This window comes from Glandiceps talaboti, chromosome 17, assembly GCF_964340395.1.
Source record: "Glandiceps talaboti chromosome 17, keGlaTala1.1, whole genome shotgun sequence".
Classification (NCBI taxonomy): Eukaryota; Metazoa; Hemichordata; class Enteropneusta; family Spengelidae; genus Glandiceps; species Glandiceps talaboti.
In genome coordinates this window covers 10084242-10111741 of record NC_135565.1, presented here as the reverse complement: position 1 = coordinate 10111741, position 27500 = coordinate 10084242, and the positions used below count along the sequence as shown (strand labels likewise).

Below are 27500 nucleotides of genomic sequence, written 5' to 3'. Positions count from 1 at the left end.
TACTACATGACTATGTCATCACTACTACACAACTATGTCATCACTACTACACAACTATGTCATCACTACTACAAGACTATGTCATCACTACTACAAGACTATGTCATCACTACTACACAACTATGTCATCACTACTACACGACTATGTCATCACTACTACACGACTATGTCATCACTACTACACAACTATGTCATCACTACTACACAACTATGTCATCACTACTACACAACTATGTCATCACTACTACACGACTATGTCATCACTACTACACAACTATGTCATCACTACTACACGACTATGTCATCACTACTACAAGACTATGTCATCACTACTACACGACTATGTCATCACTACTACACAACTATGTCATCACTACTACAAGACTATGTCATCACTACTACACAACTATGTCATCACTACTACACGACTATGTCATCACTACTACAAGACTATGTCATCACTACTACACAACTATGTCATCACTACTACACGACTATGTCATCACTACTACACTACTATGTCATCACTACTACACTACTATGTCATCACTACTACAAGACTATGTCATCACTACTACACGACTATGTCATCACTACTACACGACTATGTCAGCACTACTACACTACTATGTCATCACTACTACACTACTATGTCATCACTACTACATGACTATGTCATCACTACTACATGACTATGTCATCACTACTACACTACTATGTCATCACTACTACACGACTATGTCATCACTACTACACTACTATGTCAATTCTACACGACTATGTCATCATTACTACACTACTATGTCATCACTACTACACTACTATGTCATCACTACTACACTACTATGTCATCACTACTACACTACTATGTCAATTCTACACGACTATGTCATCATTACTACACTACTATGTCATCACTACTACACTACTATGTCATCACTACTACACTACTATGTCATCACTACTACACTACTATGTCAATTCTACACGACTATGTCATCATTACTACACTACTATGTCATCACTACTACACAACTATGTCATCACTACTACACAACTATGTCATCACTGCTACACGACTATGTCATCACTACTACAAGACTATGTCATCACTACTACACAACTATGTCATCACTACTACACGACTATGTCATCACTACTACACTACTATGTCATCACTACTACACAACTATGTCATCACTACTACACGACTATGTCATCACTACTACACGACTATGTCATCACTACTACACTACTATGTCATCACTACTACATGACTATGTCATCACTACTACACAACTATGTCATCACTACTACACGACTATGTCATCACTACTACACTACTATGTCATCACTACTACAAGACTATGTCATCACTACTACACAACTATGTCATCACTACTACACGACTATGTCATCACTACTACACAACTATGTCATCACTACTACACGACTATGTCATCACTACTACACTACTATGTCAATTCTACACTACTATGTCATCACTACTACACCACTATGTCATCACTACTACACTACTATGTCATCACTACTACACCACTATGTCATCACTACTACACAACTATGTCATCACTACTACACAACTATGTCATCACTACTACACGACTATGTCATCACTACTACAAGACTATGTCATCACTACTACAAGACTATGTCATCACTACTACACTACTATGTCATCACTACTACACAACTATGTCATCACTACTACACGACTATGTCATCACTACTACAAGACTATGTCATCACTACTACAAGACTATGTCATCACTACTACACGACTATGTCATCACTACTACAAGACTATGTCATCACTACTACACGACTATGTCATCACTACTACACGACTGTCATCACTACTACACGACTATGTCATCACTACTACACTACTATGTCATCACTACTACACGACTATGTCATCACTACTACACTACTATGTCATCACTACTACATGACTATGTCATCACTACTACACGACTATGTCATCACTACTACACGACTATGTCATCACTACTACACGACTGTCATCACTACTACACGACTATGTCATCACTACTACACTACTATGTCATCACTACTACACGACTATGTCATCACTACTACACTACTATGTCATCACTACTACACTACTATGTCATCACTACTACACGACTATGTCATCACTACTACACGACTATGTCATCACTACTACACTACTATGTCATCACTACTACACTACTATGTCATCACTACTACACTACTATGTCATCACTACTACACGACTATGTCATCACTACTACACTACTATGTCATCACTACTACACGACTATGTCATCACTACTACACGACTATGTCATCACTACTACACTACTATGTCAATTCTACACTACTATGTCATCACTACTACACTACTATGTCATCACTACTACACTACTATGTCATCACTACTACATGACTATGTCATCACTACTACACGACTATGTCATCACTACTACACTACTATGTCATCACTACTACACAACTATGTCATCACTACTACACGACTATGTCATCACTACTACAAGACTATGTCATCACTACTACACGACTATGTCATCACTACTACACTACTATGTCATCACTACTACATGACTATGTCATCACTACTACACTACTATGTCATCACTACTACACTACTATGTCATCACTACTACACAACTATGTCATCACTACTACACTACTATGTCATCACTACTACATGACTATGTCATCACTACTACAAGACTATGTCATCACTACTACACTACTATGTCATCACTACTACACTACTATGTCATCACTACTACATGACTATGTCATCACTACTACAAGACTATGTCATCACTACTACACTACTATGTCATCACTACTACACTACTATGTCATCACTACTACACAACTATGTCATCACTACTACATGACTATGTCATCACTACTACACAACTATGTCATCACTACTACATGACTATGTCATCACTACTACACAACTATGTCATCACTACTACACGACTATGTCATCACTACTACACTACTATGTCATCACTACTACACTACTATGTCATCACTACTACACAACTATGTCATCACTACTACATGACTATGTCATCACTACTACACTACTATGTCATCACTACTACACTACTATGTCATCACTACTACACTACTATGTCATCACTACTACATGACTATGTCATCACTACTACATGACTATGTCATCACTACTACACTACTATGTCATCACTACTACACTACTATGTCATCACTACTACACAACTATGTCATCACTACTACACTACTATGTCATCACTACTACACTACTATGTCATCACTACTACACTACTATGTCATCACTACTACACTACTATGTCATCACTACTACATGACTATGTCATCACTACTACAAGACTATGTCATCACTACTACACTACTATGTCATCACTACTACACTACTATGTCATCACTACTACACTACTATGTCATCACTACTACACTACTATGTCATCACTACTACACGACTATGTCATCACTACTACACTACTATGTCATCACTACTACACTACTATGTCATCACTACTACACTACTATGTCATCACTACTACACTACTATGTCATCACTACTACACGACTATGTCATCACTACTACACGACTATGTCATCACTACTACACGACTATGTCAGCACTACTACACGACTATGTCATCACTACTACACTACTATGTCATCACTACTACACTACTATGTCATCACTACTACACGACTATGTCATCACTACTACAAGACTATGTCATCACTACTACAAGACTATGTCATCACTACTACACTACTATGTCATCACTACTACACGACTACGTCATCACTACTACACAACTATGTCATCACTACTACACAACTATGTCATCACTACTACACGACTATGTCATCACTACTACACAACTATGTCATCACTACTACACAACTATGTCATCACTACTACACTACTATGTCATCACTACTACACGACTATGTCATCACTACTACACAACTATGTCATCACTACTACACAACTATGTCATCACTACTACAAGACTATGTCATCACTACTACATGACTATGTCATCACTACTACACAACTATGTCATCACTACTACACGACTATGTCATCACTACTACACGACTATGTCATCACTACTACACAACTATGTCATCACTACTACACGACTATGTCATCACTACTACAAGACTATGTCATCACTACTACACAACTATGTCATCACTACTACATGACTATGTCATCACTACTACACTACTATGTCATCACTACTACATGACTATGTCATCACTACTACACAACTATGTCATCACTACTACACGACTATGTCATCACTACTACACAACTATGTCATCACTACTACACGACTATGTCATCACTACTACACAACTATGTCATCACTACTACACTACTATGTCATCACTACTACACGACTATGTCATCACTACTACACTACTATGTCATCACTACTACACTACTATGTCATCACTACTACACAACTATGTCATCACTACTACACGACTATGTCATCACTACTACACAACTATGTCATCACTACTACACGACTATGTCATCACTACTACACTACTATGTCATCACTACTACACTACTATGTCATCACTACTACACAACTATGTCATCACTACTACACAACTATGTCATCACTACTACACAACTATGTCAGCAAACAATCTAACAATTTCCATGATTAATAGCTAGTCATCAAAATATGATTAAACTGATTAAATTGATACGGTAATAAAACACAATTACTAATTTACTTACTCTGTTCATATACCTTGTACAGTTTATTTATTCTCATGTACTGAGCAAAACCATCGTCAAAGAAAATCAAATACCTGCAAATATCAAAGAAATGTGAAACGAAAAGTTCAATTTTTACGAAGACCTTCAATAATACCATAGTGTCTAGTTTACTACCAGTGAGCCAAATTTGTTATTGTGAGAAAGACCGATATTTCTTGTGAGTCACCACATAGTAAGAGATATGGGAACACCAAATTTTGGTGTGTCAGTAGAAATTGTGGGTGTCAGTGACACATCAATTTGGCTTAGAGGGCACACTGGTCACCACATAGTAAGATATAGGGGGACATCAAATCTTGGTGTGTCACTAGAAATTGTGTGCATCAGTACACTTCAGATTGGCTTAGAGGGCACACTGTTTACAACATACTAGCTGTGAATTGTGACAAAATCCTTATATTATGAGTAATTCCTGGTTGACTAAAGTAAAATAGTGGAGAATCGTTTGATTTGATTTTATTTGGCAAAAAAATGTTCTGAAAACCACAAACTAAAACAGATATACTATACAACTATCATATTCGCAGGAAAGATAAAACAGATACATCACTGAATACCTTTGCCGAGGATGACACAAAAAGTTTTAATAACTTATTTCCACTGTGGTCTGCTTACATAAATTGTCACACAAAGGATACAAATAATATAAGTATACATGTACAAACTTAATTTATAGAAAAAAGGAGGAAAAAAGTCGCAATAGCGAATATTTTGACTCATATTCCAAGCAGTGCAGAACCACTGACAGACACAGTTATCGTCATGACAACATCCTGAAAATAAATCTGATACAACTTAGCTTATGTGTGTTGTAATAACATAATTATGCAAGCAAGGATAATTTTACCTGTAGCCGTTCATTCTCATTGGTGTTTCTGCAACTATACCAGCATAGAAACATTCATCATGGCTGTCTGCTTCATTGAGGTAGATCCCTAGGAAATGTAAGTAAGTCCAGTCAACTTTACATGATAAAATACACAAAACCAAGGAAATGTGTGAGATATGCCAGCATACACCCTATAGAAGATTATGCTATAAATAATTCTCATTGCTACATTTGTACCAGATGACAAAACTGTAACATAGACATCTTCGAAACTAACTCATTCTTCCCACAAACAATAATAGACCGGAACAATCTTGAAGATAGCATAGTTAAAGTTGGATCTGTTGATGTCTTTGAAGCATCCATCCAGCATGACTAAGTGTCTTCTCTTTCCGTCAATCACATACCAGTTATCTGGTCAGTTGACATATTTATACCGATACCATGTGGTCATCACTTGACAGTATAGTCATCAATGACTCAAAAACATGACCATACAGATCACAGATAAGGACGGTAGAAAACATTTTTATTTGTAGTGTATGAATTCCACTTGCTGGATTCCATGTTTTTCGTTCTATACTATGAGGTCTGGCCACTGAGGGCACCAAAATATTGAAAAGTCAACGCTATCCAAAACAGACTCTAAAATACAAATCCTTACTAACTTTGGACACTGAGGGCGTCAAGACACTGAAACATCAACTACTAGTCTAGTGCATCCAAGGCAAACAATAAATAGAAACCCTTACAAACTTTGGGCAATGAGGGTGCCAAGACACTTAAAAGTCAACAATACCCAAAGCTAACAATAAAATATAAATCTTTACCAACTATGGACACTGGGGGTGCTGTGGTACTGAAAAGTTAACTACATGTCCACACCAAACATAATAAAAATCCTTACTAACTATTAGCACTGAGGGCGTTGTAGTACTGAAAAGTCAACTCTATCCATGTAGCAAACAATAACACAGAAATCCTTACCAACTATCAACACTGAGGGCGTTGTAGTACTGAAAAGTCAACTCTATCCATGTAGCAAACAATGACACAGAAACCCTTACCAACTATCGACACTGAGGGCGTTGTAGTACTGAAAAGTCAACTCTATCCATTTTGCAAATAACACAGAATTCCTTACCAACTATCGACACTGAGGGCGTTGTAGTACTGAAATGTCAACTCTATCCATTTAGCAAACAATGACAGAAATCCTTACCAACTATCGACACTGAGGGCGTTGTAGTACTGAAAAGTCAACTCTATCCATGTAGCAAACAATGACAGAAATCCTTACCAACAATTCTACTGCCAACTTTTACTTCCCAAGGATGAGGATTGGTAGTATAGGCAATACTTTTCCCGGATAACAAGGACTTTCCTTTATTTCCATCATATTTAATTTTGTACTTTTGCTGGAATAAAATAACAATAGTAATAAGTTCACAGTAAAAGCTAGTCAGTCCAACTACAAAGGCAAAATCACCACATGACTGAATTCCATGCTAAGGGTTCTAGGGCAACACTAAACAGGCCTTGGTGGCACTCTACTTCCTGTCTGTGTATACCTTGGGGGTATACATGGTTAGGTTACTCGGTTAATCATAGAGCACTGTTGCTTTCCTTGATGTCTGAACAATGCGAAAAACATCCCTGATTTACACTTCGACAGAATATCCAGGGACAATACTCTTCAGAAACAGTACAATGAGGTGATGATACCCCAATTTAAGTGAGGGCGCTGTATTCTCAATTTCCTGTTTACAGTATGGAATGCCCTAAAGCAAACACATGAATAATGTCTGTGTTTATTGGGACCAATAAATATTATTATTATTATGATTATTTTACATACCAGTCCATTTTGATCTGTTATATTACCAAGAAAAGTTCCCTCGTACCATATACCGTCAACACGACGTTTACCAAGCAGCTTCATACCCTTGGCTAATACAGGTTTACTGTTGATACGATGTCAAGAAAATGTAAAAGTTTACTATCGACGTAGTAGTAGTTCCAAACTCTGGACAGTAAGTTTTTACCCTATCTCATCAAGATATGCTGAATACATAATTGAATGATAAATCTTGTTATCTTTGTCAAATTCATGGTAGTGCAATCACTACAATTATCCGGAAACATTGAAATGAACTTTGCATTTACAACAAAATAAACAGATGATTTTCTTAGATCGATTTTTTTGGATCAATATATCACAACTTTTACTTTGTATTACAACAAATTATCACAATGCACACCAAGTCACAATCAACGTTCTACAAACAAGAATCTGTTTACAACAACAAATTAATGACAAGTCACCTATGGAGGTCGTTCATTCTCATATGTCGTCCTCCAAACTATGGAACTCTTTGCACCTTGACATTCGATAAGCCTCCAGCCTGGATTGTTTCAAAATAAAACTGAAGATTTTTCACCCAAACCTATGTGCTATAAACATTCAGTGCTATTGAACAAAGAATTGCTCTGGAGAGTGTCAATATATGAATTTGATTGCCTGACTGACTGACTGACTGACTGACTGACTGACAGACAGACAGACAGAGACAGACAGACAGACAGACAGACAGACAGAGACAGACAGAGACAGACAGACAGACAGACAGACAGACAGAGACAGACAGACAGAGACAGACAGACAGACATACAGACAGACAGATAGACAGACTGACTGCCTGCCTGACAGACACAGACTGACAGACTGATTGACAGACAGACACAGACTGACAGACAGAGACATACAGACAGACAGACTGATTGACTGACTGACTGCCTGCCTGCCTGACTGACTGACTGACTGACTACCTGCCTGCCTGACTGACTGACTGACTGACTGACTGACTGACTGACTGATTGATTGATTGATTGATAGATAATGTTATACTATATTTTGGAGAATACCTTGGTATTTTTGGTAGCCTTGGTTGTTCCTCTATGTTATGATCCGTTTCCATGGGAATATTTTCATCAGTTGCTGAGAAATCAATCAGGTCACTAAGGTCAGGTTCAGGTGATTTACTTGTTTCCATGGCAAGTGGTTCTTCATTGTAACTTGTACTGTTGCCATGGTTACTGCCGCCATAGTGATAAGTGTAGATGGAGTCATCTTCTACTTTCTTTTCCTCTGTCTGTTGCAAGATACTGCTGACCTTCTCGCCAGAGTTGTTGCCTTGACTACTGTTGTCATAGTGACTGTAAGTGTATATAGAATCCTCTTCGTCCTTTCTCTGTTGCTCTTTTGTACTAGGATGGTAAACAGACAAAGTGAATTTGAAGTCAACCTATGTTGACCCTGATGCATATCGACCAATAGAAATATTCCGATCTCATTTCACAAAGAAACTGTCTTACATCTAGGGTAGTTGAACAACGTGGCGTGGCCTTACATGTTTATTTTCAAAATAAGTACAGTGCCCTGGTAATGATGGCCAGCACCCTACCTTGATGTTTTGTATATCACTCGTTTGCCTGGTGTTATCATAGTCTCTCGCCTTCTGTTTATGATCCTCTTCACGTATTGTTCAATGCCGTCATTATTTGTTATCACATGTTAAACCATTTAGCCAAACCCTCGAAAAAACAAATGCCCTAAAATAAACGATCGTTCCAAAGTAAAGTGACACCGTTGTGCCACATGATAACGTGTTTCCCCTTAACTGTCTATGTGTACACATGTAGGTGACCCGAATATGTGGGATTAGTTACACCATGTATTAGTCATTATGTATTATACATCCATGGTCATTATATAAATTAAAACCCTGACTTACATTTCATCTAAATCACTTCTTTGTCTTTCAAGATTTAGTCTGTACTGATCCAATAAACCGTCTACTTCATCCCAAAGCACACTAATTTCTTCTTGTTTCTCTGTTCAAAAATAAACATCATTAATTAAGGGGCAAGAGTAATACTTAAAATGTAGGATAGAAACGTAATTCTTCTAGTTTGTGGGTGGACGGGTTTGAACCATTCTAGTTTGTGGGTGGACGGGTTTGAACCATTCTAGTTTGTGGGTGGGCGGGTTTGAACCATTCTAGTTTGTGGGTGGACGGGTTTGAACCATTCTAGTTTGTGGGTGGACGGGTTTGAACCATTCTAGTTTGTGGATGGGTGGGTTTGAACCATTCTAGTTTGTGGGTGGGTGGGTTTGAACCATTCTAGTTTGTGGGTGGACGGATTTGAACCATTCTAGTTTGTGTATGGGTGGGTTTGAACCATTCTAGTTTGTGGGCGAGTGGGTTTGAACCATTCTAGTTTGTGGGCGAGTGGGTTTGAACCATTCTAGTTTGTGGGTGAGTGGGTTTGAACCATTCTAGTTTGTGGGTGGGTGGGTTTGAACCATTCTTGTTTGTGGGTGGTTGGGTTTGAATCATTCTAGTTTGTGGGTGGGTGGGTTTGAACCATTCTAGTTTGTGGGTGGGTGGGTTTGAACCATTCTAGTTTGTGGGTGGGTGGGTTTGAACCATTCTAGTTCTCATCTGACAAAAACTGTTTTTCTTTTAGGGACGATTGTACAACTTCACACAAGTTCAACAAACAAACATCATTCATTTACGTCTAAACCCCCTCCCCCTCCCCCTAAATGAACGTTCACAAAGTGTGACATCACATGTTGATATATGGTGTAAACCATGACGCAAAATGTAGCGGTCACACCACTACAATCGATGCAATGTAAAAACGTGATGGTAAACATGAATTTCCAATCTTATGAACCTGTTTACTGAGGTAAAGACATCAAAATACTACCATAAACCCAGAACTGTACCTCATACATCATCAACTTATCAACATCTCAGTAGTAAATACAGAACCTGTTATCATTGAAGGTGTGAAAGTTTTTGAAATTTGGTTTAATAGAAGTGTGAAAATGAAGTTCAGGACTTTTCAGCAATTGTATTAAAGTGTTAATAACAACATGAACTAGACACTCAAACATGACCAAAATAAATAAATAGATAAATAAATAAATAAAAAGGTATCCTTCGCAGTTCCACTTTAAGCTTTAACCCTACCCAGCTAATAATTGGACTCTGTCAACCTAGAGTGCAGTGGCAAAAGGTACCCAAGCTAACTGCTTGGCCACTGACAACCCCCAAGTAATTTTTGTTCCAGTAAAAATAAGTATATTTTGTAGTTTGACATAGATTTGAATATTATGTGACTTACTATGCTCAGTATCCAGATCACATTCAATCTTACTGACATCAGCAAGGAAATCTCGTCTGCCAAGGTCTAACATCATGTCATCGATAAAAGTCACAAGTTCTGTTTGTGTATGCGAGTCCAGAACACTTATTTCCATCTTGCTGTCTTTGTTAGCAGCCATATCCTTTAAAAAAATAAAATGAAATGAAAAAAAATATACAATTGAAAATTGAAAATGATTATAACAAGGATTATACCATGCATAAGGGAAAAATATGAAATTTATACCATGGTCGTTTTACAATGTACGTCATGACAACGTGTGTCTATGTCACAACAATGTGTGTCTATGTCAAAACAATGTGTGTCTATGTCATGACAATGTCTATATCATGACAATGTGTGTGTGTCTATGTCATGACAATGTGTGGCTATGTCACTGGTTCTGCTGTGTTCAAAATACGAGTCAAAAACAGTCAAATTTGCCATTAATTTCCTGGATTTTTCTTTGATATTACTGGCACCAGTATAATTATATTATTCTCCAATATTTGTCTTCATTCTGTCAGAAAATACTCATGACCTAAGGGTTGTCACTACATGTACTTGTCTATCGACTCATACTGACAAAGGCCCCTTAGGTCACTGTTGGAAGACAAGCTCCAGATGACTAAACTTCAATGTTAATTGTTATACTTGTACTCCATTCAAGACAACTTCATTCTTCTTCTTGTTTCTTGTTAGTGATCTTCTTGAGAACATTTCCACTGATTTTTTTTATTAGGATAACGTGTATATAATGTAATACAGTAATAATATATTGGATGATTAATGTTGGTGAATCAGTAAATGTGTCCTGTTATTGGAGGTTAAAAAAACTCATATGTTTGCAAATAAAGACTAAACACCATGCATAGAAATAACATTACACATGCTGCATTAGTCTGTAAGGTACATCGTGTTGGGGCGCCCTCACACACTGGTCAACCCCATTCATGTCTGTATCACACTACAAAATGTATGCCCTTTCTAGCATTTGCAACCAGATCCAGTTGGATCCAATCACAGATAAGTATGCAATGATAAGAGCTGACCAGTGAGGGCAGTATGACACAATGTACATGTATCTTACAGTCTAATGCTACATATACAGGAAACTAATAAGTGTTATTAGAGGAAAGGTCCAATCAAATAACATTTGTAACTTTTAACAATAAAGTACAAGGACGACAAGTGGAATATACCATTTTTTGAATTCACTTATCTTTCATATAGCTTTAAACAGACGAGTGTGAAGCTACCATCATATTCATATTCATATTCACTTTCAAAAGTTGACCTCTACTCTCAATGTGAATATGATGATAGCTTCACACGTTCATCATCAGATTCGAAGTCTTCCGAATGGGTACGAACAAGCCTTCATTCATGGTGCAAATTGGATACTCTGGCAAAAATAACAACAGAGCATGCAAATCCAGGCAAATCAAGTGAAAAGTAATTACAATCACATGATTTCAACCTGCCAATGAAGGATATGTGATTTGCCAAACGCATGTTCGTACCCATTCGGAAGTACTTCAAATCTGTTGATGAATGTGTAAGCTATCATTATATTCACATTGATCGTAGCGGTCAACTTTTGAAAGTGAAGATGAATATGAATATGATGATAGCTTCACACTCGTTTTAAACAGTACAATCTGTCTATATCAATAAAGTTCATTGGGGCCAAAATTCGGAACTCTATCCCTTCCCATATAAGAGACACTCAGGGTCAGAGTATGTTCAAAGCTAATTTCAAAAGCCATCTTCTTAGCCAGTATTAGTTGATGTATACCATTTTGTTCTTTCTTTTAAGATTTGTAATTGTTTCCAAATTTAGTTAAATACTTCTCCGGATCTGTGTGATATGTATGTTTTTGTTTTGTTTTGCTTTGTTGTTGTTGTTTTTTTCTCTGAGGACAAAACTTGATTAGTTGTTTGGTCAACTATTTTTGCCCTCGTTAAAATAAAGTATTAAATATCACAAAATTTATATTATATATCTCACTATTTGCTATTGGTGACAGCACTCCAGTTCAGAAGAATCTTACAGGTAAAGTCATTTTAGGTGACAACCATCCCATCATTGAGGGTGCCAGTCAATAGGTACCCTTAGAAATTGCTCGCTAAGTTTTGACTTTTAAAAGACACTTAAAAACTCAGCATTTTCATTTTCTTTGTAACCCTAAGCACCATTGAACATTACTTAACTTTGGATATTTGGTGTTATATAAGTTTGTTAGATAGATAGATAGATAGATAGATAGATAGATAGATAGATAGATAGATAGATAGATAGATAGATAGATGGATGGATGGATGGATGGATGGATGGATGGATGGATGGATGGATGGATGGATAGAGACAGACAGACAGACAGACAGACAGACAGACAGACAGACAGACAGATAGATAGATAGATAGATAGATAGATAGATAGATAGACAGATAGATTGGTCGATCCCCTGAGTAACTTGCATGTAACTACTGTGTACAGAATCCACGGTTTTGTATGGGGAGACATGCAATACACCCTGGAACTGGAACTGCTAAAAGATGTATGACAGAAATTTTTTTTACGAAATCTACGGTTTTTAAATTTCAGTGCCGACCCTAAACTTTTTTTTACATATTCAAGAAAAAAATAGTAAAATCGCAAAAAAATGTGAAGTCTCACAAGAAATAGTAGGTGTGGAAACTGACATAATCTTTAAAAAAACAACATAAAACTGTTCTTCCAATCTATAATGGCTGTACATCTGATAGGAAGAAATAAACAACACAGAGACCATATGGAAAATAATGGAAAACCTGAACTAGACACTCACAGTGTCACACATGAAAAAGATATATAATAAAATAAAAAATAAAAAATCTACCTCTCTCACCTATTCTAAAATTTAGCATAATCGGAACCACATAGAAGAAAAAAACAACAACACAGATTCCAAAATGTAACTATGGACGCCCTAGTGCAGAAACTATTTCGATGGTTCCAAAATAATAATCTGTATGTAAAGTTTGCTATTGACTTTGCTATGACATGTGATCACCTATACTTGATACTTGTATGGTTATGATCATCATAAGTGCAGTTACAAAAAAATGAAATTGTAAACTGAAAAATTGGACCTTACCTCGTCTTTGTCTACCAGGTCAGGTCTTTCTACAGTTTTAGATTTGCTTTTAGTGGTCTCTATTTTGGTTTGTGAGCATTTCATTGGAAACGCTCCCTCTTTTAACAGAATCTTGCACCCCAATTTCTTCAACATATCCACATTGCCTCTGAAGTCGCTTGGTTTAAAATGATCCTCACACACGACAGAACACCGATGGTATTTGAACTGTTCTTTAGACAACCCACTCCCAATGTTTTCCAACCAAAGTTCACACAATGCTGGATGTCTCTCGGGATCGGGTATGGTGAAAAATGACTTGCCGTCTTGTGGAACACGATTTCTACATCCAAGATACTTGCACGTAGGCATATTTGCAATGCGCAAAACAATGATCAACTGCTAAACAGACCTCTAGGCTACAAGAACTGAACAGTTCGGGAAGGCTTGGCCATGAACTTGACGTCATCAGCAGGGAGTTTTCCAAATATCCTCGGCTGCAAAAATCCCCAAAATGGCTGCACACACTGAATATCAACTAGCTCCCTCGTGAACGTTATTACTTTACCCACGGGTGCTGCGAAAAGTCAACGCAGGGGGATCGACTAAGAAACACAGAACAGATGAGAAAAGAAATTGCCCAATTTCCGAAATTTCAGAGTCACGACTACACTATCTTTCATTTTATTTCCAAAATTTCCATACATATCGGTAAATACGCATAAGAAAAACTATCTTAGGGTTGAAAAACTTTGATTAGACCTTCCCTTTAACCAAAACAAAGAGGTACATCGATCCATGGATGTATTAGGGCCAAGGGAAGAACGTAATATACTCATGCATCCACAACACTCAAGACAAAAACAATAGCGAGCTGAAGCAACACGACAAAAGTATATATGCAAACATTTCATAACCATGCCAGATATAAGTACTTTTTTAACACAGCCGTGTATATCCTACCTTCTTATGATGAAACCAGATATTTTGATCGAAACCAGCAATGGTAGAATCAACTATCACACTACCGGGTTCACTTCAATAATTTCCACTAGGCAGTCGCCATTTTGTTTTGCTTGCTGGAAACTTTGAGCCTCGATCTGATTTGACAGACGCCCTCTATATATACAAATATAGTATAAGTGGTGAAGTCCACATAACTTTCCAAGCGTAATAGCTGTACCAGGATAGTCTTGCTGCTAGACGTTCGGGCTTTCTTTCGACACTATAACTTATAAGCGACGGAAGTTCGAAGTGAGGGCTTGCCCGAACACTTGGATGTTCCATCCTCGATAGCGATGTGTGCCGTATTGTATCGGAAGAACATCAGAGGTCTAGCAGATAGACTAGTTGCAGGACTGCTTTCAATACGTGATATACCATCCCAAGTGATGGTGAATTTACCAGTTACTCTGACAATAGTGCATACTGCTGTAGGTTTCCCCAAAGAAACATCTCGCACGATTGCCAAGAAACTCCACATTTTAACTTGTGTGAGATATATTGTTCTGACAGAGGTCAGGTCTTGACACACACATGAAAAAAAAAAAATTAAAAAAAAAAAAAAAATCTACCTACCCCATCTATTCTAAAATTAAATGTAATCGGAACCATCCAAGCATCCCTAAGAATGTTCCCACCAAATTTCAGACCGATCTGCCCGGTAGTTTTTGAGTTTAAGTTTTTTGACCAAAATCACATTTTTGACCCAAATCACACGGCTAGACCGTAAGATACGTCGTGACGTTTCGCCCTCACCGGCCTCCTCTCCTCTGTCAGGGGTTGGCCGATGTTTGAGGGCGCCCCGTTACGGCGTACCATACAGACTAAGCAGTGGCAAGATCATTTTGATTTGAACAATTTCTTAACTAGACATGTCAATCGGTCTGGCGGTTTTTGACTTTAAGGTGAAATGCACCTCGACTTTGAAAGTCGTCGGATCACTTTCAAATTTGTACCAGTGGTAGATTATGATGGAAGATTTATATTTTTGGAAAAAAAATTGGGGGTCCACCGTCTAGTTTTTGAAGGAGGGCGCCCTCTAGAGTTTCATTGTTCTGGTTTCGGTCAAAAAAAGCATATGTCAATAAATGAATCCCTGGCAATATAGTTTTTCGATGAATATAATTTTTTCAGGTCATTTTGCTTTCTTAATAATATGGTGCTTACATTCATGTCAAATAATAGCAATATTTGTGTTTTATTTCAAGATTAACAATCAAAAATGAAAAACTTTTTGACATATTTTTTTGAAGAAAAAAAATATTTTTTAAACTTTTTGCTATTTCCTCGTTTTAACTTTTTGAAATAATTTGACGAAAGATAAACCTAATCATGCCAATCAATTGAATGGAAAAAAAAATTGGGGTCGCGGTACAAACTTTTCAGATATTTTACATCAAAGTCACATGGTCACAATGCATTCCAATGTCTTCCAATGGGTATTTATGGTATCTTGTTGTCACATTCGTTGCCATGGAAACAGTAAATAGTGGTAATCGTTGATGTAACTAATGTTCCCTCCTAATATGAGATTTGGTTGGAAAACTATAAATGTGTGTAACTATAGTTACTATAAAAGAAAACAACTTGAAACATACACCCTGGGAGAAACCAAGATGGCTTCCCCTATTACAATTACTGGAGGTATGGATCAAACAACCATAACATAACAATGCATGTAATTGTGTGTGTATGTGTGTGTGTGTGTGTGTGTGTGTGTGTGCGTATGTGTTGTCTGTCTGTCTCTGTCTCTGTATGCTTCACCACCAATCTGCCTTGCAACCTGAGAGAAAGCAGTAAAACTTGAATAGGCAAAGGCTACAACAGTCAAAGTACACAAACCAAGAAACAGAAGACTTGATTTGATCCAATCATTCAAAGACCATTTTTATTCCTTTTTTTCAGATTTCAGTTTTGCTTCAAGTTAATTTAAGGCAAGCAGTTTGTATAGAAATGAATAGAACTTACAATCAAGACCATCTCAATCAATACCATGGTAGTTTATCTCCACTTTTCTGTCATGATTGATGTGTTTGTACATAGTGTATACATAAATGAGAACTATTCCTGTCTCAGCTAGTAATGTAATGAAAAGATGTAAGACTTTGCTAACTATTAAACATGGAGTATGCTCATTGCAACTGAATTCTGCTAGAGAAGAAGTTGATCATTTACAAAACCATAATGTGCCTGTGTTGATATACAGACAATGAACACACAAGCAATCAATCAAAATACAAATTAGCAACCATCAGCAATTTTTTGACAAATAGAAAGTAATATTTATTAACATTAAAAACAACTAGAAAACTTGACAGCTTTTTAGGAAAGTGAGGATAACATTGTCTTCTAATTTCATCAAATAGATGACAATTATTGCTAAAACTCGATACGTTCAAATCTGAGCCATATTTATATCTAAACTTAGATAAATATCCAAACAATGGCATGACTACTTTTTTAACCATGAACTAACACAAATTTCAGTACTGTAATATTCTGAATTCAACAGTCAAAGCATAGAAAGCACGTATCATGTTACATAATCTAAGCAACATTAGGACACATATATTGACAACATCCATAAAAGACACGTTACCTTCAGTTAGGTGCATGAATTGTGTAAGAAAATTACCCCCACAGAGAGAGAAATACTTGAGCCTCTAGCCTAAGAATTGTCAAGTTTAGGTGATGCTGGCATTGAAGTATATTTAGTCCATCAAATATTACATGCATCATTGTTCACAAAATTATTTAGTAACACTAGCTGGCATTTTATGAGAACAGTTTTGCAGAACTGAATGGTATTCAGAGGGTGTGATTATCATTACCACTGTTGATCACTTTCATCAACAAGGAACTGTAAATGGCTGTACTTTTTCAGTAACAATAACATTTCTGTACACATTCCCCTGGAGAGAGTGGTGTACTGGTTTCTAAATTGATCTTTACTTTGTGAATTTGGAACAGCAAAGTGTACAAAAAAAAATTTCTTAGACACTCGGATGAAGATGTAATCTTCCATGGTCACTGAGATGTCAGTTCATTCATGAAACCAGTGAGGGCATGAATTTTCTCCACAAGTTAGGACCATACCAACTTTTACACATGGATTTGAAAGTAGCAAACTTGCTTCTAAACGGATTCATGGAAATTAAGGTGAGAAGTGATCCGATTAGTGTATTCATATATGTTGATCAAACTACATTTCTCAGCTAGTCATGGATGTTGTATTGGACTTCAGATGCAACAATGTCACTCCATAAAAAAATACAAACATTAATAATAAAAACATGTCAAGTGGGAAAGTATACTGCAACAATATACTTCTAAATTCGCCATTCATACCACAGGGGACAGCAAGCATGTAATTGATTGATCAATCGATTTATTGATTATTTGATTGAATAATTGATCGACATAAATGTTTTCTCTCTGCAAGGCTGTACACAATTCTCTTTATATTCACCATGTACATCGTCTTGTCTTCCCAGATTTCTGATTTTGGAGTGTCAAAAATAAGAACTGATAGTGTCGTCACTACAACAAAAGGAGCTGGAACCACCACTCATATTCCACCAGAACATCTGAAAGATCCAGACAGACCAGTTTCAGAGAAGTTTGATGTTTACAGGTAATTATACCATGCACAAGCCAAGTTAAACAAAAAAATATGGAATATACACTCTTGTCTTTGGTCGTTCTACATCATGACAACACATGTCTATGTCATAACAATTAACACATGTCTAAATCACTGGTTCTGCTGTGTTTGAATTCGAAATATGAGTCAAAACATTCAAAATTGCCATTACTTTCCCCGATTTTCCTTCTATATTACAGAGTCTGGCACTGGTATAATTATGTTATTCTCCACAATTATTCTTCATTCAGCCGGAAAATACTTGTGACCTAGGTCACAAGTATTTTCCAGGTGAATGAAGAAAACTTTTGGAGAATAACATAATTATACCAGTGCCAGACTCTGTAATATAGAAGGAAAATCGGGGAAAGTAATGGCAATTTTGAATGTTTTGACTCATATTTCAAACAAAGCAGAACCAGTGATGTAGACACGTGTTGTCGTGACACAGATGAGTTTTATCGTGACGTAGAATGGCCAGAGTATATGCCATATTTTTGTTAAACTCGGCTCATGCATGGTATAAGGCTTGAACCAGTCTATTGAAATAACTTGTCAATGTACAGTTAATCATACATTAAGACAATGCCTTTAGCAAATTCAAAACAAAATTGTCTCCGTCGTCACTGATAAGTGCTGTGATTTTCTACATACATGTAGCATAGAAATTGATGAGAATTAGCTAATGGTATATGGAATCACATAGGTGACATAATGTCGATGACAATTATAGTAACCCTGCCATAAGAGTTATCATGAACAATATATATTCTCACAATTGAAATAAAGATATGTCATAAAGTCTAAACAGGTATACACGAAACCCAAAAAGAATTACTTTTCCTTGTTCTCCTTCCAGCTTTGCCATTGTTATCTGGGAGATAACAACAAGAAACAAGCCCTATAAAGGTATTTACTCATGTTCCCTTTCAGGTTTAAATAAGGTGTTTCCATTGTATATCATATTATGACTGGGCACATTTGTATTCCTATCACATTTTCCACAAAACATGTCTTCATTTATGCCACAAAGGCTACAGATATAATTTGTGTACCTGTGGGGTATGGCAGCCTCAAAAGAATGCGATTGGACAGGAAATTCAGCCACATTTAGTTTTTCTTTGCAGGATTCAGCTGATAGGGTCTTGGCTACGACAAATTTTAAACCAATTGTATCTTTTTCATCTGTGTGTATCCTGTTTTAACCCCTTTAGTAGTTTAAAAGCAGATAAAAATGACGATGTCACTATATTGACTTCAACAACCAGCTGAAACGAATTGACTGCAAGTTTCAAGGCACAATGTTTGGCAAGAAACTGATGTATTTTTCCCCCAAACAGCTTTTATTGCTCAAGTTCTCACCTCATGATCAGATTTGTTATACACATACAATTTGGTACATGCATTCTGATTGAGAAATGATTAGCTTTCAATGTCATGTCGTACAAAGAAGAATTTAATTTACCTTTGAATCTCCTTACACTTACAGGAGCTTTTAACATTGAACATATCAAAACATCTGTGGCAATGTTTGAAGCTCGACCAAACCTAGATGATGTACCTGTTGATGCTCCCCAGGGATTGAAAGAGCTAATGGTGAAATGTTGGGATAAAGATCCTGTTAAGAGACCCCATTTCAGTGGTAAGTTGTTTATAAATTGTGTTGTTTACACTTAACCTACGATGTAAAACATAGTTCTACCAGTGAGGAAAACCATTCTCTATGTAATTATTAGTTACCACTTACAAGTACTGTGAAATGTGCTTGTTTGGCTGTGTCTTCAAAACAATTGCTGCTAGTGTTCTACATATGGGAATTATTTCAATATTAGTCATTCTTTCCCTTTCTTTCCTATAGTAATACTACCACAAGTCAAGAGGATTGCAGAAAGTTTTGACGAAGACATGTTAATTGTAGTATCTGATGTCATAAGAAACTTGAAACTGGTAAGTGTATTACTTCATCACTACAACTTCTTGAAGGTGGCAATTGATCTATGTACAAAGCCATCTAATTCTACACAGTTAATTTACTTCAGCTGTATTATAACACTTCTTGAACTTCACATATTATGGAAAGATTATGGTGCTTCAATTGAAATGAAATAGTATCCAGACACATTGATGAAAACATACAATCGGTATCTCTCATCCTGAAGGAATCACTTGTCAAAATCATCTTTTGATAGGTTGAATTATTATTATATTGCAAATGAAATGAACTTGGATTTATCAGTTTTTGTCATCAGATTAAAGTATTTTATTTCAATCATTTGCAAAATTGATTCTTTACAGTTGACTTAGAAAAATCATATCATCATTGGCATAATGAATAACATTTTCAGATAAAAAGTAGTGGCAAAAAACCAACCCCTCGTGTGAAATATAATGAAGGAGCAATGCAGGCTGTTACTGTGAAACATGCCAAGCACAAAGAAGAAACCCTTCCAAGAAGAGTTGAGGCAGCTTCCATCGCCGATCAAAGTAAGTTAACTGAAGGTATTTAGGTAGTTAATTATATCTCCTAAAGTTATTGAAAGTAAAACGATTTTTTTGTGCAAACCCCCCCCCCAAAAAAAAAAAAAATAAATAAATAATTAAATAAATAAATAAATAAATAAAAAAATAAAATAAAATAAAATAAAACAAATAAAAACAAATAAATAAATAAATAAATAAAATAAAAAATAAAAAAAATAAAACAAAAAAACCCAAACAACCTAACATAAACAGTAAGGATTAGCAGAGTATGGTACAGCCTGAGTGTTCAATGTGATTCCTTTTCAGTGTTTCTCTTGTATCGTGTACATTGAAGTTTTTAAGAAGCAATGCTCTGACTAGTCAAACTTGTAAATTGCAACTTTTTGTACTTTTCAGAAACTGAATGGTTGCAGAGCTTTACAACCTTTTTCATTTATAATCAGTGTTTTCAGGGTTGGCAGGTTGTTGGTTATGTTAATCATACAAGCTTTGGAGAATAACTCACTCACATGTGACTTTTCGAAAAAAAATACCGCCAATGGCGTTGTAGCACAACTGTACAGTTTTTTAAAATGTTTATCCATATGGTAGTGCATGCTAACAATAAGTGTTCATTTGGTGAATGACTATCCAGTTGCCTATCCAACCATGTTGCTATCTTTACGATATATGCTATCATTTGGCTGTTGCTATGGGCGTGGTCATGTTGATAGATATATTTGCATACATTTTTGTATGTTTTTGTTCACTTGTGTATGAATTCCTGATATTATCTTATATACAATATACATGATATGCAATATTGTGATCATTTGGCTGTTGCTATGGGCGTGGTCTTGTTGCTAGGCATATTTACATACATTTTTTGAATGTTTATTCAATTGTCTATTAATCCCCATTGTTATCTTCGCAATATGTGTGATCATTTGGCTGTTGCTATGGGTGTGGTCTTGTTGCTGGGCACATTTGCATACATTTTTTTGAATGATTATTCATTTGTCTTTCTATTCATGTTGTCATCTTTGCAATATACGTGATTATTTGGCTGTTGCTATAGGCGTGGTCTTGTTGCTAGGCAAATTTACATACATTTTTTGAATGTATATTTAATTGTCTATCAATTCCTGTTGTTATCATTGTGAAATACACGACCGTTTGGCTGTTGCTATGGGCGTGGTCATGGTTGCTAGGGTATTTGCATACATTTTTGGAATGTTTACTCATTTGCCTACCAGATGATGTTGTTATTTGCCTAAAATATACTGCCATTTGGTTGTTGCTAAGGGCGAGGTCATGGTCGCTATGGCCAATTTTCTCAAAATGTTGTGAAGAAAATGTGCAGATTAACACTTTCAGAAACATTTCACCAAGTTTCAGACTCGGTGATCAAGTACTTTTTGAGATATAAGTTTTTGACCGAAAATGAACATTTTTACACCTAATTTGCATATCACTCATGGAATCTTTGTATGCTTAATATTTCTTCGTCCATACATCCCTAGATGCATTCCCATCAGCCCAATCTGCTCAGCAGTTTTGGAATTATAGATTTTCAACCAAAAAGACACATTTTTAGCCCTAATTTGCATATCACTGATGGAATCATCATGTCATGTACAAATCTTACTTTACATCCCCTTAACAATGTTCCCAACAAATTCCGCACCAATTTGCCCCGTAGTTTCTGAGTTTAAGTTTTTGACCAAAAATCACACTTTTGACCCAAATCACACACCTGTGATGCGATCATTTTGATTTGAACAATTTCCCAACTAGACACCCAAGATAATGGACCCACCAAATATCATGGCAATCTGTTCAGCAGTTTTTGACTTTAAGTTGTTTACACACACAGACAGACAGACAGACAGAGACAGACAGACGCCGGGCGATCCCTATAGCACTACTGAACCTCAGTTCAGTTGTGCTAAAAACAGTGAAACTTTACTATAATTTCCATTGATTAGACAAGTTAAAGTGGCCATTTGTACAGGGATTTCGTATTTATTTTGGATTTTTAATTTGTGTAAAATAAGTTTGTCATGTTCATAAGTTTATCAATTAACATGACCATATCTGTGTTTGCAACTCAATGCATTGCAAAATGCTACAAGATGTGTAAAAAAAAAAGTTTGTTATTGTATGTACAATGCAGCAGCATCCTCATCATGCCTTGTTTGTGGAAAGGGAAGAGAACACCCACAACGACTGATATTTCAGTCTCGGCTGTGAGATGCAGTCATAACTTTTTCTGTAATTACTTTACTTTTGTAGGCAAAAAAGAGCAGAAAGGTAGCGATACATCTCATGCTGCACAGAGGAGAATGGTGTCCGAAAACGTGAAGGAACGATGGGACAAAAAAGGTGGGTGTAAATAATTTGCAACACTAAATACACAAATTATCCATAATTGAATTTAGCACATCCCTAGATGCAAATATGTCCTTGTTACACTTGAGGTGATTATCTATAAATGTTGGTTATTTTCATTTTTGTAACCTGTGGGCTTCTTTACAGCACTGTCCAAGAGGTCAACATCAAAGATGTTTTTTCGTAGCATGAGCAGAAAAATATCCAAAGGCTTGTGAGAATTGATATTTTATACATTCTGATTCTGCATTGATTAGAACTAAGACGGATATAACATTAAACTCATTGTTGTAAAGCTTTTCTTTGAATTCATGAGGCCACATTTCCTGACCACAATTGATTAAATATGCAAATAATAATTGTTGTTTGTATGGACATTCTTTACCATCGTCGAATGTAGAATACCTAGGTGGTATATATTAATAATTAAATCACAAATATATGACACCCTTAAATACACACATACCTGTGATGCTATCACTTTGCTTTGAACAAATTCCCAAATAGACACCAAATATAATGTCCCCAGTCTCCCACCAAATACCAATGCAATCGGTCTGGCAGTTGTTGAGTATAAGACAGACAGACAGACAGACAAACAGACAGACAGACAGACAGACAGACAGACAGACAGACACACACACACACACACACAGGACAGATGGATGGACACTGCACCATGCCTATAGCACCACTGAATCATATCAGTTCAGTTGTGCTAAAAAGTGACCTACTTACTACATGTAGTATATTTACACTTCTTCTAAGTTGTACAAAGACAGCAAAAATATCAAACAGGGCTATGCAATGTATAGGCAGACACCAAGCACAAGAAATACATACATAAGTCAGGATAAGTAAAAACAAAGGTATAAAATAAAGACAAAGTGAGGGCGCCATATATACCACTGCAACACATGCCAATCTATATCACATGAGGTCACACCTAAACAGTTGAAAAGGGTCTATTATAATGGAAAATTCAGGTAAACATTGTTATGGTTACAGTATCTCTTTCTGGAGGATGTGTTGGCCCTGACAAGAGCCTTTTGGTTTGTGTGCTTGACAGTGATATACAGCACACTCTGGTATTCACCTCATCAAAGTATTCTTCTGTAGATACAGCTTTCACAAAATGCAACATCCTGGGGAGTACCTGGTCAATCTTACTGCTCATGGGAAACCACTTGTGGTCATAAATAGTTGCCTGAGAAGAGCGAGAAAATGTAGACTCCTGAAAAATATAAAAATAAAAAAATTGAGTAAATTAATTAAATAATGCTCCACAGTTTTGATTGTGTATAGAAGCTTTGTGAATAATACTATTGAAGTTATCCAAGTCACTTGAACTTGACTTGATGACAAAATTATTTAGTTTTTGTGATCTTACAATTTATAGACTATAAATTTAAAATCTATATATATATCAATATTGTTCTTGCATGTGAGGAATAATTTCCTACATGTATCAATTCATTGAAAGTTATCAAAATATAAAATATCAAAAATAATCTTCATTGTTCATGCATATTCACACATATTGCAAACATTTACAAGCAGTGGGTGATAACAATATTTGCAGACATTTCGCCATGCTTCTCAATGCAATATCTTTGTTTGTTTACATTCAATCTGTTGTCATTGAAATGTAAAATTTTAGCAAAATGTTGAATGGCTGTTCATTTATTCTATGGTAAATATACATGGTTTAAATTTATCCATAAATTGTTTTGAGCAATTGTAGCCATTAATTCATGGTTAGTACCCCCTCCCCCATGATAGTTTCCAGTTGCCATGGCAACAGTTTGATTGATGTAAAACAATCATTATATTCACACCTTTAGGACTGGTCTCATGATTTGTAAATTTTCAGATTAGAATTTGTTTAATTTAAAAAAATAAAATTATTCAGATTACAATGCAAGTGTTATTGTACAATTTGTATTTTCTATTATTTGAAGCAAACTGGTTTCTATGGCAATAAATATTTATGGTTCCACATAAAACGCACAATAAATATGTAGTTTGTATTTGAATAGTAATAAATGAAACTGATATTCTGTAGCATTATTGTTTTAAACCAATAAGTTATTGACTTGTAACGGACATAAAATGTGAGTTAGATGGTTGCCATGGAAATCCCTCAATACAGAATGTTTTATACAAAATTCAAACCAATGAGCTTTCTACAGGTATTATGACATAAACCAATTTTTGTTGTCGAAAATTTGAAGGTTTTATCTCAACTGGCTTCTGAGATATCAAGAAAATAAACATTTGGATAAAAGATACAAATTATGTTGCTATGGTTACCTACCTTTCAAAAATTTTGAAAATTATTTTGAAAAATCAAGTATAGATGGCAATTAAAAAAACAACAGAAATTTGTCCACATGTAATAAAATATATATCACCACCTTTTATATCCTATTCATATTTTTTCCTAAAAAAAATTAAATATTGATTGGTTGCCATGGTAATTTATTTGCACACAAACATTGCATACATTAACATTCTATTTCATGATTTTTACATTTCCATGGCAATTAAAATTTTTTGACCACATAATCAACAATTCCAATAATATTTAATATTCTGGTACCATTGAAATGCTTCTAGTCTGCTTGTTGACCTTTGACCTTTGTTTACATTACAGGTCAGTGGAAAGTAACCATGGAACTAAATGGTAGAAGTGGGCCAGTAAAGTTCAAAGGTCCAAATGGAGTGACCACAACTCACCTTGGTCAAGTGGTCATTGCAGCTACAAACAGCCATTCAGTTCTTACTTTGAATTCTAAATATGAGCTGGACTCTGAGATCAGATTTGATGGTAAATTTCCCAAAGAATTCCAGCCGCATGATGTTGCCGTGACAACCACTAATAAATATTTCATGAGTGATACTGCTAATCACCAAGTCGTTGTTTATCAACAAAATTCTAAAACTACACAAATATTTTGTCAACATGACAACATAAATCCTGAGCGTATTGCTTTACTACATGAAGGATTTGTTGTCACAGATAGTAAAGGGAAGAGAGTGGTCAAGTATGACATGAATGGGGAAAGTGTAGCAGAGGTCAAAGGTCAAGGTCAGAAAGGACAAATCATTAACCCTTGGGGTGTTGTTGTCAATTCTGTCAATAATGTCCTTGTGTCTGACTGGGGTAGTGGTGGTGAGGGTGATGGTAGTATCAAAGTATACAATGACCAACTACACTTTCTATTCTCATTGGTTGATGGTCTGTGGAGTCCCTGTGGGCTAAGTGTAGATTTATGGGATAATGTTTATAGTATTCAGGTCAGGTCACTTAGGGGGTTACTTAGGTGGTGCACTGTGAAATATACAAAGAATGGAGAAGAAGTTAAAGTAGTTGGAGATTACCTAGACTGGGGTCGTTACATTGCTGTTTGTAAGCATCACAATGATCCTAGGATTATAGTTTCACAGCCACGCATCAACTGTATCCAAGTTTACACCAAATAAAGAAATCTACTCTACACAACGGGTAGTACGGTGTACATTTTACAAGAAATAAAAATTATTTTAGTGAAATTCTCAGAGAATTTTATGGAATTTAGGATAACAAAGAGATGTGACGTCATCACTTTAAAGTTGTAAACAATATTGTCTGCACAAAAATTTCCTCTAGTTTTCATATTTTCATAAATATTTGTGAATAAAAAACACACTACAGGTGTGTCGCTATATTCTCTGATGTATGTTATAACATTTTTGAAATGTTTGCAGAAAGTTTTGGTGCTATTTTTTGAGGGAATTTGATTTCTGACAGATTTGCTTGTCATGACGTCACAACTGAATTACTACTGATGGTCACAAGTTTGTCCAGATTTTCATATTTTATGAAAAAATTGTGAATCAAAATGACACTACACAGGTGTCGCTACATGTACTGATGTACACTAAAACATTTTTGGGGAGATCCAAGAATGTTTTGTGACATA

The 27500-nt window shown here is 36.0% G+C and overlaps 2 protein-coding genes across 2 annotated transcripts in view; one reads left to right on the top strand and one right to left on the bottom strand.

Annotated features, from left to right (window-relative positions):
- LOC144447958 (histone-lysine N-methyltransferase SETDB1-like) overlaps nt 1-15106 on the bottom strand; it is a 48904-nt gene extending 33798 nt beyond the window's left edge. The window contains exons 1-8 of the mRNA XM_078138080.1: nt 15003-15106; nt 10899-11061; nt 9497-9596; nt 8628-8969; nt 7561-7666; nt 7003-7120; nt 5721-5808; nt 4832-4905 (exon numbers count right to left, since the gene is read on the bottom strand). Coding sequence (XP_077994206.1) covers nt 4832-4905; nt 5721-5808; nt 7003-7120; nt 7561-7666; nt 8628-8969; nt 9497-9596; nt 10899-11058 — 988 coding nt within the window. The 5' untranslated portion in view covers nt 11059-11061; nt 15003-15106. The remainder of the gene's footprint in view (nt 1-4831; nt 4906-5720; nt 5809-7002; nt 7121-7560; nt 7667-8627; nt 8970-9496; nt 9597-10898; nt 11062-15002) is intronic.
- A 2959-nt stretch (nt 15107-18065) lies between these two features.
- LOC144448050 (ankyrin repeat and protein kinase domain-containing protein 1-like) lies at nt 18066-20988 on the top strand. The gene is made up of 6 exons (XM_078138199.1): nt 18066-18200; nt 18536-18675; nt 19544-19593; nt 20174-20326; nt 20543-20631; nt 20980-20988. The coding sequence occupies exons 1-6, from the start codon at nt 18108-18110 to the stop codon at nt 20986-20988; spliced, it is 534 nt and encodes a 177-aa protein (XP_077994325.1). The 5' UTR covers nt 18066-18107.
- Nucleotides 20989-27500: the final 6512 nt, after the last annotated feature.